Source organism: Meles meles, chromosome 3 (assembly GCF_922984935.1).
Source record: "Meles meles chromosome 3, mMelMel3.1 paternal haplotype, whole genome shotgun sequence".
In the NCBI taxonomy this organism is placed as follows: domain Eukaryota; kingdom Metazoa; phylum Chordata; class Mammalia; order Carnivora; family Mustelidae; genus Meles; species Meles meles.
Genome location: NC_060068.1, coordinates 135,067,859 through 135,083,026, shown reverse-complemented (window position 1 = coordinate 135,083,026; position 15,168 = coordinate 135,067,859). Strand labels below are relative to the sequence as shown.

At 38.6% G+C, this 15,168-nt stretch overlaps 1 protein-coding gene across 2 annotated transcripts in view; it reads right to left on the bottom strand.

The window, feature by feature from the left end:
* The window catches only part of CLINT1 (clathrin interactor 1), a 60,419-nt gene extending 48,336 nt beyond the window's left edge, over window positions 1–12,083 (bottom strand). For both annotated transcript variants that reach the window (XM_046000102.1, XM_046000103.1), the window contains exon 1: window positions 11,872–12,083. In XM_046000102.1, the coding sequence (XP_045856058.1) occupies window positions 11,872–11,912 (41 nt within the window). In that variant the 5' untranslated portion in view covers window positions 11,913–12,083. The remainder of the gene's footprint in view (window positions 1–11,871) is intronic.
* Between the last annotated feature and the right edge of the window lie 3,085 nt (window positions 12,084–15,168).

Sequence of the window (15,168 nt, the reverse complement as noted above, 5' to 3'; positions counted from 1 at the left end):
CTAGTAACATACGTAACTTGGAACGAAAGTCAAACTCCATGAAAATGGTTAGGTTTATTACCTTTTCATTTTGAGCTATCATTTTCTTGATTCTACAGTTTGGAGAACATTTATTTCAGTCTTGAACTAGGCAATGACTAGCTTTTTCAAGTGCAATCATTCTATTAAAGCATGGAAGAATCTAGATGCAGAGTGAACATTATGGTTTCAGATACAGAATGCAAAAGTTTAAATGTTAAAGTTTATCAGAGTTAAAGCATAAGGAAATTTAGGCTAACCTAGTTTTTATAATTTGTCATTTTATATTTAACTTACAGTAAAAGGAACAATTAGTAATATAAAGTATGCATATTTTAACCTTTTAGTACAGCAAACACCACATCTCCTTTTCCAAACCATGTCAGCATGTCAAGCAGTCTTAAATACTTATACAACTGAAAAATCCTAATGGTTAAACATTTTACTCAACTAATAAATAGGCCAAAAACACCCTTAATGAAGCTCTTAGGGCTGTTCTAGTTCTAAAGTTTCCATGTAACACAGTAATCTATTACCATATTTAATGACAATAAAAGCTAGCAAAATGTTATATTTAGATACAACAGTGACAGAATATTTATGACTCTAAATAACCAGGACACCCATTCACACTTGCTAGAAAAACTTTTAGTAAAATATTTAGCATAAGATATTTATTTGAAGTTGTTTTGGAAATACCAGTCATTACAAATTCAACTGTATATCCTGTGGTACACATTATCAATTCAAGTACAAGTTCTTCGAGTTCAATTTCTAATAAATTTTAGAAGCCTAAGCTCTCAAGGTAATAAATTTTAAAAGCCTACGCTCTCAAAGTCCTGTTTTTTTAAAAGTATGGAATATTATTCCTATTCAACAACCAAAACCACTCCTACTCTGTACTTAAAGCAGCTTTAGACAATCTTTGGCTACTGATGGCAGTTGTTTAATGCCTCTTGCACAGGTTAGTCAAGAAACCAAATTTTTGTTTTATAAAGAAAAAACTGTGTTTTCCTTACTAGGAGGTATCATGTGTTAAAATGGTTTCACAAACAGATCAAATATCCAAGGTATTACAAAGTAAGTGTAGTGTTAATTTTGTGTTCTAGATCCCAATTCTAGTTTGTATAGGTATGGATAAAATAGCCACTATAATAATTTTAATAGTAAAAATTTTACTGTTAAGGGGATTTAACAGTTTATTTAAAAATTTCTGCCAACTTTTAAATTTTTTTTAATTAGAACTAATCTAAGGAATAACAGTCTTTGTTCATCTCTTTTAATCCTGGGTTATTGTTGCTGTTGTTGTTTTTTAAAGATTTTATTTATTTATTTGACAGACAGAGATCACAAGTAGGCAGAGAGGCAGGCAGAGAGAGAGAGGAGGAAGCAGGCTCCCTGCTGAGCAGAGAGCCTGATGCGGGACTCCATCCCAGGAGCCTGATGCGGGACTCGATCCCAGGACCCTGAAATCATGACCTGAGCGGAAGGCAGAGGCTTAACCCACTGAGCCACCCAGGTGCCCCTCCTGGGTTATTGTTTTTAAAGAATTATTATTATTTTTTATTTATTTATTTGACAGAGAGAGATCACAAGTAGGCAGAGAGGCGGGCGGAGAGAGAGGAAAGCAGGCTCCCAGCTGAGCAGAGAGCCCAATGCGGGGCTCGATCCCAGGACCGTGAGATCATGACCTGAGCTGAAGGCCAAGGCCTTAACCCACTGAGCCACCCAGGCGCCCCTGGGTTATTGTTTTTAAAGCTGTCTCCCAATGACGAAACTAAATAAACAAAACAAAAACACTGAATAAGAATTCATTGAGAACACAGTGGTAACATTTCCATAATACAGTAACTCAATAAACTCTTTTTAACAGTCCTGGAAGGCAGAACTTATCCCATTTTATACAGGAAAAGTGGACAAAATCTCTTAATTTATCAGATCTCCCTTCTAATTACCCCTTCCACTGCTCATTTAAAGATTTTATTTGAGAGAGAGGGAAAGAGAATCTTAAGCAGACTCCCTGCTGAGCACAGAGCTCGAAGCCCAGGCTCATTCTCAGGTGGCCTACCACCACTCATTTAATAATAAAACTGAAATCCAAAGAAATCTGCTCAGCTTGGGCATACTCACCAATATCTTTCTAAATATGTGGCACCCTATTTAAGGTAATTTTAGTAAATGTACTACCTGATTCTCTCAAGAAATAATCTAAAAGGAAGTTCTGAAATTAGTTACCCTTAAAAAAAAATCTTTATACTATTCTAAGAGAATGATAAATTGATGAAAAATTATGCACTGGGACATGAAAATTACATCTTTGTAGACACAAATGCTTGATATTGTACGATACTGTACAGTGTGATCACATGACTGATTATTTTCACTTCTACCTGATTAAGTTCAGAAACACTGATAATATCAAGCACTAACCAAAGTATGTAACTAAATTCCCCCCCCTTAAAAAAAAGGATCGATTATTTATTTATTTATTTGACAGAGATGCAGTGCAAGAGGGAACACACAGCAGGGGGAGTGGGAGAGAGAGCACACCTCCCCTGAGAAGGAAGCCTGGGATCATGACCTGAGCAGAAGGCAGAAGCTTAACAACTGGGCCACTCAGGTGCCCCTATAACTAAAAATCATAACAACAAAGCTAAAATGAGAAATCCTGTACCTACTTATAGTGATGTTTGTAAAACTACCTCTATATGAAGCCAAGTATTTGAAATTTGTTTAAATTGAGTTTTTCATTTTTTACCCTTGATTGAACTCAGATTTATCCATATAATTGTTATTTCCAAATCCTAAAAACTAGGTTCAACTTTTCTGACATACAGGAAATTACTTCCAGAACCCCACCACCAAAATTTAAGCCTCTATAATTTAGCTCCCCTGAAGCTATTAAAAAAAACCCCAAATATCTATACTTCAAAATTATTTACTTTGTACTATCTGATTGGAGTAGGAAGGGCTCTTCCTTTTGTGGTGGAACATCATCTCAGACAGTATTCACTGATGTTATCCTATGTTTGGAACCACTTGGGAGCAGGTTCTTATCAGTGACTCTACATTGTTATTTGACTGGTTTCAGATTTTGCACTTCATGTTTGATACCTTATTCAGCCTCATCTTCCTTTCAGGCAAATACACGTAAAAAAGAAAAAGGATCTCAGGATGTATCTCTTTCATGAAGCTTTTGCTATCTTGTTCTTTTTATTCTCTGAATTTCAACAGTATTTACACTCCTATACCCCAAATTTAGGCATCAGACCATCTTGTATTGTTCTCTATTTCTTTTTCATGTGCTTCTCAGGTACATCTGCTCGATATAATCAAATGCTGCCACTGGAACAATAAGGTCTCTCTCATCTTATAGTACTCCATAGAGCTCATGGAAGATATTTAATGAGTACTCAATGAAGGACCTTTATAATGAATGGCCACGATTAGTAAGGATTTTCAGTTACTGCATAACATTTAAATATTTATAACCTATGCCAAAAACATAGTACTTAGGTAAGTATATAATGGACTATGGAATATATTCTTAATGCTCAATCTGAAGAAAAATTGGGAAAAGTTGGGCATAAATCACAGATTCATACAACATAGTACTACATGCACAGCAAAGACCACAATCTAAAGATCAAAGGATTATATAAAACTTTAAAGTTGTGGAAGCTGGTTACAAGACTACTAATTCTGAAGCACGTACTATAGCTCATAACTGTTATACTTTCTAAGATTAAGTAGTGAGCATCTTCACTACAATACCCAAGATTTTCTTTTGCACCTACACAGACATCGGTTTGCTTTCCTTCTGTTAAAGGGCATCCAACTTACAGACATTATTCAAAGTACTGCAAGAGTCCAGAAAGTTTTTCTTTTATAATAGGTACATACAGGGGGAAAAAACTCACCGAATTGGTTCAGAAACTTCAGAATTATAAATTTCTTTCTAAGTAATTTTTAACTAGTAAGGTATACACTAGTAACTCATCCTTATTATAGTAAAATAAGGCATTCTTTGTTTAATGTCTTGTAAAAGTTAGTGAAAACTGTTAAATACATGTCCTTACAGCAGACATCTAAATTTAAATCTAGACTCTTATTTTCTAGATGTGTTACTCTGGGCAAGTGCCTGGACATCTGTGTGGTCCATTTCCTCATCAATAAATTGAAGATGACAATAATGTTGTCACAACTGTTCTTGGCATATGGCAAATGTTAAATAACTATTAGCTTTTATTAAAAATATATGGACCTGGAAGATTTCCTCAGTAATATAAATCGGCTTACCAAATTTAAGATATTCAAAAATATTCACTGAGCACCTACTATATGTAATACACTGTTCTAAGAGTCAGTAATACAGGAGTAAACAAAGTACCTCCCTTTAAGAAGTTTAATTCCTGAGGCAGCCAAAGAATACATGTAAATAAAGGCAGCAGAGGGGAAAAAAGTGATGCAGGTGAATGCATGCTATTTTATATGGGGAGTAAATAGAGAATCAGGGAGTAGTGGTAAATGAGGTCACAGGGGGCAGTAGAGAGACAGATCAAGTACAGGCTGGGAGGCAGTGAGGAGTGACAGGAGCTCGGAGGCAGATCTGATTCAGTATTTTTAAACAATCACTAGTGCTATGTGAAAATTAAAATTTTCATTTCGCTTCATGAAAAATAAGCAACACTGCAAAAACCCATTTAATGCCAAACTTATAAATACAAGCCAAACACATTAAACCAAGGGTATTATTTAACTATTATGGGTTAATTACAAATAAAAAGTTTTAGTCAGACAACCTTAAGTTGAAGAATGAATATGAGAAAAATCAATAGGAAAAAATCCTCAGCATATTTATTCACACTGTTCTTTAATGATTTGCTAAAAATACACTAAAACAAATGGCAAAAGAAACAAATTGAACATTCAAAGCAGGTGTTTTTTCTTTCTTTTTTTTTTTAATATTTTATTTATTTGACAGAGAGAAATCACAACTAGGCAGAGAGGCAGGCAGAGAGAGAGAGAGGAGGAAGCAGGCTCCCCCAGAGCAGAGTCTGATGTGGGGCTCAATCCTAGGACCCTGGGATCATGACCTGAGCTGAAGGCAGAGGCTTTAACCCACTGAGCCACCCAGGTGCCCCACAGGTGTTTTTTCTATGTAAAAAATTTAAGGCTAGATCTAGATGAGAATTTTTAAAAAGATTTTTATCCATTTGACAGAGAGAAAGAGAGAGAGAATGCATAAGCCAGGGGGAAGGCAGAGGGAGAGGGAGCAGCAGACACCCCATTGAGCAGGGAGGCCAATGCAGGGCTTGATACAAGGATCCTGGGATGGGATCATGACCTGAACTGGAGGCAGATGCATAACCCCACTGAGTCACCCAAGCACCCCTAGGTGAGAATGTTTGAGTGAAACATTTCAAAAGCAGGCATACACATCTGCCATGTAGTGGTGAATGTAAGTGGAAGTTAAAATTATTTACGTTTGAATTATATAGAACCTACTCTCCTAAGAATTTAGAAACTTAACAAAATTCACATGTCAAAAGACACTGGCCAACTACTTTCCTTAAGTACAAAACATGCCTATGGTTGCAAATTAACAAAATTATTCATATCTAATAGTTCATTAGTTAAATCTATCCACAAGTCATATAAACAGCTATAAACTGTTTCCAACATGGGAATACGTTATGTTTTTTTTACCTGTATTTAATTTTCAGGCTAAAGAGCTCTGGTAAGCCAAAAAAATTTCTTGCCAACTTGGGAGAATGGACTGAATAATTGGAAAGCCCCTTCTACGATGTACTTTCCTTGTATATATTGCTCATCTATTGTCAGAGGTCACAGATTTGATATATTTTACAGGTTTCTTTTTCTTTTTAAGATTTTTTTTTTTTAAGATTTATTTATTTGACAGACAGAGATCACAAGTAGGCAGAGGCAGGCAGGCAGGCAGGCAGGCAGGCAGAGAGGGGGAAGCAGGCTCCCGGCCAAGCAGAGAGCCGAATGTGGGGCTCATCCCAGGACTCTGGGATCATGAACTGAGCCGAAGACAGAGGCTTTTGCCCACTGATCCACCCAGGCACCCCAGAGGTTTCTTTTTCTTGATACTGTTCAGTTTTTTAAAGAATAAACCATCAACTTCAATTTGCCTTCAAAAAATAAATCTTTTTACATCTTAGGAGGAAAGTTTACATTAGCCCTATCTTTGAAATCTTGAAAAAAAATACATAATAAACTGAAAAATTAGCAGATGGAAATTGCAATATGTCTTCCCAAAGACTCTATTCCTCAACATGTCTTTTTAAAGAACTACTTCTGTAATATGCTTTACAATATTAAAGTAAAAGCATTTATAACTTGGTGAAAACAAAACGCAGCACAGGTAGTAGAGATATTTATGTGAGTTTTCCTTTATGAAGAGCTTTATGAAAGAGTGCCCCTGAAAATAATGATTCATGGATTAAAACAGTTCTTACATACTTGCAAATAATGTAGTCTGACAACAATATTTTCTTTATTCTTTTAAACACTTATTCTTTTGAATTTTTTGTATGTTATAAATTACTTTCTGTATTACATAATAACAATAGGCATTTCAAGAGTTTATGTCAGATAACATGCTAAGTGTGTCACATGAATTTAATCCTCACAAGAACCCTGTAAAAAAAGTATCTCCACTTCCTAGACAGAAAAATGTAGAGATACTGTTTCAATGCCCAAGACCACTGCTTCTTAGTAGTGGACCTAGGATTTTAGTCAAGTTCTGATCTCTAAACCGAACTGCTTCACAGATCCATATCGCCTGGAGGTATAGTAGGATAAGGTGTTTTGCTAGCAAATTACTAGCAAAATTACTAGAAGCAAATTACTAGAAGCAGGTGGATGGACAAACACACATAAGTCAGCTAAACAAGGAAAACTTATGAAATGACACCTTTAAAAAGCATAAAGGAATAAACAGTTAAATATGTTGTTCTAGACTGTTAAGTAATGTCAGCCGAGGCTAAAAGGAGTTACTAATTGTATCTAAGAACTATGACAAATACTAAAAAAAAAAACTTTCTAAAAGCTAAATATATCTTATTATGAAAGATAAAACAGTAAAATTTCTTCAAGATTAAAATGTTCAACTGCATTTACTCTTTCTTCTTAAAAGAAATGTAAGTGAACATTAGAAATAAATAAGAAAGTAATACAAGAGCATAGAGAAAAAGGTTCAACTGTAGAGTCATACTGTAAAAACTAGGAGTACTAGTAAGTGTAATTTAAAATTAAAAAAAAAAAAGCGAAGTACTTTTAGTGGATATATCAGTAAGCAGATGAAAAACCACTTGCAAACTAACACTACATGGCACAGAAAAACACAAGAGGCAACTAAGTGATTTTTAAAAGCATTTTGACACTAGTACTAAATAGGCTAATTTAAACTGAAGAAATGCTGGCAGAAGATAAATTAAACTCTTCGTTCTTTGGAATTAAATTCTTAATATCTTCTTATAACCACTTACTAGAGGAGGAGGAGGATAATTATTTCAGCAGTAACAATTATCTGTAATTGGTTCTCCAAAATTTGATATGGGAAGACTAAAAAGCTGACAGTCATGTTTGCTTTCAAATTCTAAGACACACACGGAAAAGAGATTTACTGGTAAGATAGGGAAATAAAGGGGAAATCATGTGCGGACTAAAAGACAAAACTGGTAAGTTCAAGTTGTAGCATATCTGTAATGTCAAGTTTCTTTTTTCTTTAAGATTTTATTTATTTATTTAACAGAGAGAGAGAGAGACACAGACAGGAAGAAGGGGAATACAAGCAGGGTGAGTGGGAGAGGGAAGCACGCTTCCCACTGAGTAAGGAACCTGATGGGGGACTCTGCTCCCAAGAACATGAACAGAAGGCAGAAGCTTAATGACTGAGCCACATAGGTGCCCCAATGTCAAGTTTCTTGAAGGCAGGTATTATACTTTTCAAGTTCAGAAAGTACAGTACTACTCCAAAAAAATAATAAATGTATTATCTGTTGAAATAACCGAATGAAACTATTTCCTATAAAAGCCAGAAGTTCTCCCTCTGGGTTCTAGACTAGAACAGTAGTTTCTATAGCTCCGTTACATGAGCTAGACATGCATGTAACACCAACAATCAGCCTATGGGGGAAAACGCAAGCGATGCTTAGGAAAATAACTTAAAATGGACTATCTATAGCAGCTGCCTTTCTATAGGAGTTAGCCCACACCTGGATATCACTATCACAAAAAGAGAAAGAACCACTGGGGCGCCTGGGTGGCTCATTCGTTGGGCGTCTGCCTTCGGCTTGCGTAGTGGTCCCGGGATCAGAGCCTGCTTCTCCCTCTCCCACTTGCCCTGCCTGTGATCCCTCCCTCTCACTGTATCTCTCTGTCAAATAAATAAATAAAATCTTTAAAGAGAAAAAAAGAGTAAGGACCACTAATGAAATAGATTTACCATTAATATTACTCCCTGAGATGAAAGATTAGATTAGCTGGGTCTGAATAATATGCAGCAGTTGTGATCTACTCTCATGCCATGTTCACTGTTATTTCCAAAATTTGGAGAAAAAATAGAGCAGAATTGCAGCACCCTTCAATCTGTACCGTGTAGGATGACAAAATATAAAAGTTATTCAATTTCATTACAAGAAGGCAGGTCACACAATAGTGGTCAAGCTAATCCTAGTTAGTAAGAGTGGCGCCACTTATCCTTTCCTGCCAACGCTGCCTTTTATGCAACTTGAGTACAAGTGGGAGGAAACTGGTCCTCTAAGCTCTGGCTGGCCTATGACTTTATCTGCTTTTCCTCAGCAAAACAAGCCATTTAATACCGCCAGGAGATGCAACAATTGTGGAAAGTATCTCCTCACCCTCCAGGTCTTCGAGCTCTCGAAAGCCAGTATTTGAAATATGTAATTATACTTCAGAACTGCCACCATACTTGATCTAACTGTAGCTCCAGGGAACTTATTCTGAAAAACTGAATTTTTCTTTCTGAAGTTAAACCTCACTGTTAGGGATATATGCTAAATGAAAGTCCTTGTTCTCCTGAGTCATGGGTTGCACTTATTTACTGCATAAAGCATTTACATATAACATATATTGATTACCACTTAAAAAAAAAAAATTCCCTTTTCAGCCCAAACTATCTCTGGAGGATAATGACTTTCCAAAATTTATCTGCTATTTTGAAATACTACTTTCATTTCTTTCCCACTGATGGAAATTCATGTCTCCAAAGAGCCAGTGAAGTTGGAAACAGTCTTTCTCTACCCTAGTCCCCTCATTTTATAGATAAGGAATCTATAATCTGGAGATCTATGTGATTCTCTCTAAAATTAGACATATGGCAGCTTAAAAGGCAGTATCAGAATCTGAACCCAGGTCTCCAACTAGTGCCCTTAATCCAAATTCATTGAGTAATCCTTAATCACTCCATTGTTTCTTCATGTCAAGTTCCTGCAATACCTTATCCCCTAAGAATCAAAGTGGCCATTCTATGGATCCATTTCTCCTCCATTATGGCATTTTAAGGTGAAGAGTCTAACTGAACACAGTAACAGAGGTACTGGTTCTTATATTTTGAGGGAAGAATTTCTTCTCTTCTGCCAGTGAAAGACGAAAATTAAATACTGAGTATTCATCAGTAAAATAACCTCACATCTTAGTATCATGTGTCAGACACCCACAAAAGTTTTAAAAAGTCCTTGGTGCAACATTCTTACATGTTCTTGAATACCTTGATTCAAGTCTCCATTCTAAAGTGAGTAGTAAAAAGGAAGACAGAAGCTCTTTTTTAAGAACAGTTCTTCCATTACGACTTGATAACTACTTCCGTGGCAAATTTAACCTGAACACTTGAAGATTAGTAACATAGGTGATAAGGATAAAACAATATGAACTGTACAAGAGCAGGAACATTGTCGTGATTTTTCTCCTGAAAAATGTATATAGTCTCTGCAAATTTGTGAGTACCACAAACTTAGTTCTCCAAGATAACAAGATGTTTCTTAGTGGTTTCCTCCTCTGTTCTCTGACTTAGAAACAGATAGTTTTGTAGAGACTTTTAGACTTTTAAAAACGACTTAAGCTGGTATCTAAGGCTTTGTATCATATATCAAAAAAACCCCAAAACCCTCAAAAACAAAAAAACAAAACAAAATGAAAACCAACCAATGATCCTGTAGGGCATACATGGCATCCATAGGGGGAAAAATTTAAAGAACAACTAATGAACCTGGATCTGGAAAAGAACGATGATTTTATCTTTAGAAAGCAAAGGCTGTACAAATAGCAAAATAAGTCCAAAATAAATGTCTGAGGGCTTAACCATCAAATGAATAGCTGATAAAGGGAAATTATTAAAGCAAATCACTCTTAAACATGGTGCTTCTCTTCTAACGTTTCTCTCTCTCTTAATGCAGAACATCTGTTACAGTTATCAAAAGTATACTGATCTAAACATATTGTGTTAGGGGCTTTATGTGTAAAGCCTTTAGCCCTTAATCCTTACAACATTGTAAGGTAGGTATCTATTACTATTTACACACTGCACCTAAGAAAACTAAGGCATTTAAAGATTAAGTAACTTGCCAAGGTTACAAAGCTCTTCAGGTTCTGAAACCTATGGGTTTTTTAGGTGCTCTAATGCCTTGGTAGCTCAGAAAATTTGAAAATGTGGTCAAACTCTAAGTTCTATCCGATGCATTATCCACGCCACTATGAACGGTGGTTCTTTGTTTTTTGCTTTTGTTTTGTTTTGCTTTTGGTGTCAAGAAAGACTCAATAGTTTGCCATCTACACTTCCTGATTTTAGGTTGGGCTGGTGTCACAAATATTTTTGTCACCACACATATTACCTAAGCACTAGAACCCAAAAGGAAGAGACCCAGTTAAAATCTTAAACTTTATTTCCTGCTGGCATAGAAGAACTTCCTTAACCATTGTTATGTCCTTTAAGTAAGGTTTTCTTAGTGTAGTTGAGACACTGAAGTTATCACTTAAGTGTAAAGGAAATCATCCACGTTATTAGTCATTTTACCTGTCAGGGAAGTTAACAGCAGATCAACAGGATATAAACCTGGGCTGTTTCTTTCTTTAGGGGAAATTTCTTAATGACTTGTTAATTACACCAAATGGAACAAGTGGCCCTCCAAAAATGAAGTGTAGTGGAAAAGAAACAGAGGAAAAGAAGAATCACAATAAGTTACATGGTGATCTACTTTCACTAGCGTTAGGAAAGCAAAGGATGAATCTCCTCTTGAGTAACTTCGGTCTCACCACAACCGCCACTTGTTACACCTATCACCCACTCCAACACTTCAGGTTCATTAGGAATTAAAAGAAACCCAGAAGGTAAAGTACACAATCCGACCGGGCCTGAGGTCTCCGCACCACACCCTAAGGAACACAGAGCGTCAGTGCATTGCGTCCCTCACCCCCAAATCTTCGCTGCTACCCTGGAGGCAAAGCCCAAAGCCTGGGGCCAAAGACTGTCCTTCGGTCAGGGCAGTGACCCGGCTCTAGACAACCCCGCCCCCTCCCCTGACCAAAAGGTCTATGCCTAGTGGGATGGAGGTAGGGGCAAGATGAGGAAGGCCTGCACAGGAGAGGAAGGGGCTAACGGGATGTTCTGAAACGAGGAAGGGCCCCTTCTCAGCCTCGCGGTTCTGGACGAGCTCTGGGCCAAGGAAAGAGCCGGCCGCCGCCATGATGGGGCTGGCCGAGCCGGGGGGCGTGACGCGGGAGGCCCCGGGCGCTGGGCCAGCTCCCCTTCCCCCTTCTTACCCTCCCCTGCGTGGGCCTCGGCCACAACTGACCCCCGATACTCACGCTTTGTCCACCAGCTCCCGCACCTTCCACATGTTCAACATTGTGCCCCGTGCGGGCCGAGCCGCCGCCTCCCTCCCCTGCTCCCCACGGACCCCGGGACACTTCCACGCCGGGGCAGATCCAGGCCGGGGTCGCTGCCGCCGCCCGCCGCCTCGAACTCCCCCAGTTAGGTCCTTCTCTTGCCACAGCCGCGGCGCCGCCGGTGACACGTAGAGACGCGGGGGCAGAGGCGCAGCGTGGAGCGGAAGTGCCTGACTTTCCGCCCGCTGTGCGCGGGGTACGCCGGGACTTGTAGTTCTCTGCGGACATAGCGGACCAGTTAAGCTGAGCGTGTTGGTGTGGTAAGTTTGGTACTAAATTTGTCAGACTTTCCCAGTCCTACGCACGCTTCCCCGTGCCTCTGACCTCCGGAACCAGAAACTCTGGATGATGGGGCCCAGTTATCTGTGTTTTAATGAATCCTCAGTGCTCAAGTGTCAGAAGCATTAGCATAGGATCTAGCTGCATTCAGACAAACTTTTCAAACGTAAACCGTTGCTTCTCCCCAGAAACAGTCCACAGCGTGCTATAATTTTGAGCCTTCAAAATGAAAGGATTTTCTTGTGAAATAAGCCTTGTTAAAATATTTCCTGAGAAAGTACAGAATAAATAACGTGGGAACAGTCCAGAAAAAAAATTAAGAAATATAAAGTATTGCTGTGTTATTAATAATGATTATACAGAAATGTTGTTGCCATATGTATTTGTATTCCATAGTGACAGAAGCATCACTGTATTTGGTTCCAAATATACTTCCTTCCTAGGGCCTGAATTTCCACACCTGTAAATTGAAGAGATTGTATTCTAAAACTTACTACACTCTAATTCTATGATACAGTGGTTTTATATTTAGACAGCTATCTAATATCCTCCTTAGATACTTCATCTTGAAGCTCAGAAACTTAGTTCACACTCTATAGGAAACTAGAAAGTCATCACTAGGACATGACCAAGAACTTGGCAGGTTTATATTCTTAAGCATAGGTGTATACACGCTGCATTCAGTGTTTTATTGTAGTGACTGCTGTCACATCATTTTTCCCTTATTCATTTTTAACAATGTTCATATTAAAGCTGCAAGAAACCTTAAAATTCATATAATCCAAGTGCTTAAATTTTACAGTGCTTTTCGTTCTATAAATATTTATTGAGAATTTTCAGTGTGCTAGGAGTAAGGAATACAGTTGGGAACAAGACCGATACAACCTATGGTCTCTAGGATCTTAAAGGTCTTTAGAGCAAACATAATAATTAAAGAGACATTTAAGATAATTGCAGATAGATAGTGGTTGAAGAAAAAAGAAGATAATGTTACAGAGAATGATGTTAGAGGAAAATAATGTTAAGGAGTGTTTAGGGCCTCTTTGAGGACACTGTATTTACCTAAAACTTGAATGATGAAAAGGAGCTAGCCATAAAAAAGATCTGCAAGAAAAGAGTATCTGGTGGAGGGAACAGAGGAAGACTGACTCACAAGGGAGAAGTGAGACTGATTGCTGCTAGTTGTGACGCTTGTTAACAATGATCCTGAATCAGGAACCCAGAACTTCTGATCCCCTAGTTGCTCAGGTCAAGTCCCCTCTTCACATTGCATCCATATAATTATTGGAAGCATTTTTGAAAGGGTTTCAATGCAGCTTTGGGATTAAGGCCTGAAAGAAGCAAGCTGAAAGAATTGCTAGACAGAAAAAAAAAAAGGAGATGGGGCGCCTGGGTGGCTCAGTGGGTTAAGCCTCTGCCTTCGGCTCAGGTCATTATCTTGGGGGTCCTAGGATCGAGCCCCGCATCGGGCTCTCTGCTCAGCAGGAAGCCTGCTTCCTCTTCTCTCTCTCTGCCTGCCTCTCTGCCTACTTGTGATCTCTCTCTGTGTGTCAAATAAATAAATAAAAAATCTTAAAAAAAAAAAGGAGAAATCGGGACAAAGCTATGTCAAAGCTTTGTTAAGATAGGAATGCCTGTGCAGACATAAAATGAATTTGATTGGTGGGTGGGGAGAGGCAGGGAAAGATGAGAAGAGATAGGTAGAGAAAAGGGGCTTTCAAATGAGAAGTTTGTTTCCTGTAGAAAGGACTGTCCAGCCCAAGATTCAAAGGATGGAATGTGGCCAGAGGAGATAAGAAAGAGAAACTACCTTGCATAAATAATAGCTCAGCAAGTTAACTTTCAAACAAGCAGGTCCAGGGTACACCAGCAGAATGGGTCTTGCCCTGGGCCTGTTTGCACATTCATAGCAATTCACAATCAGCATCACCAGAATTACCTAGAGATTACAATGTCACTGTCTACTTTGCTTGTTTCAACACCAAGTTTGGAAGTGTCTAGACTTATTCCCGAGTTGTCATGCTGGGGCCTTCTAGAATGTAACGCCCAAAAACCTGCCTATCTACCTTTGATTCCAGGGAATCGCTAATGGACTCAGAAGAACCAGACAAAGAGAGTCTGTTAAAAAGTGGTCTCCAAAGACTAACCATTTGCATGTCAACAAAGTGTTCCGTTTTTACCTTTTTATCTTGCAAGTTTGGGAGCAGTTTCCATAGTAACTTCTTTGTGGCAATTTAAATGTGTCCATTGTAGAAAAATAAATGAGAAAATGTCCCACTCACCCCTTTTCAGGAAAACACATTTTCACTAAATGAGCCGACGCTTTGAGTAAGGCCAAACCAATGTAAGGTTTGAAAGCGGATGTCCTCAGATGTGTGAGGCACTGTTGTAGATGCTGGCTCCATGTCCTGCGTGGTTGGCTCCCTGGTGTTTCCTTCTGAGGATTTAATTCATGGTACACAGGTGTGGCAACCATGGGAAGGCACAGCCCAAATCTGTCTTTAAGAGAACCAGTTGCAAGGAATGTGGATGGCTGACAGCTTCCAGCAGCCACTCCTCAGGGATCAACCACAACACTGACATCCAGGCTGTGCTCTCACTGGGCTACTCCCAGGCGGTGAGTGAGCACATTGGAGCCAGGCCATTTCTCCCCAGTGCAAGACTTCTGTACTGGGCAAGCATTGCCCTGGGCTCCCTATCAGCCTCGCGCAGTTTTCTTGCAATCAGGGAGTCTTCCTACTCAATCTTCCTTAGTTTTCTCTCTCTCTCTCTCTTAACCTGTGTCAGAACTTCTTTGGAGTCTGAGGCTGTCCCCCCCACTTTTATTCCCTCTTCCCTTTATTCTTTGTAGGTGTTTCCCCCGGTTGATCTCTTACACTTCTAATTCCATCTTGGTTCTGCTTCCTGCAGTAACTAAATTGACAGGACGGACAAACA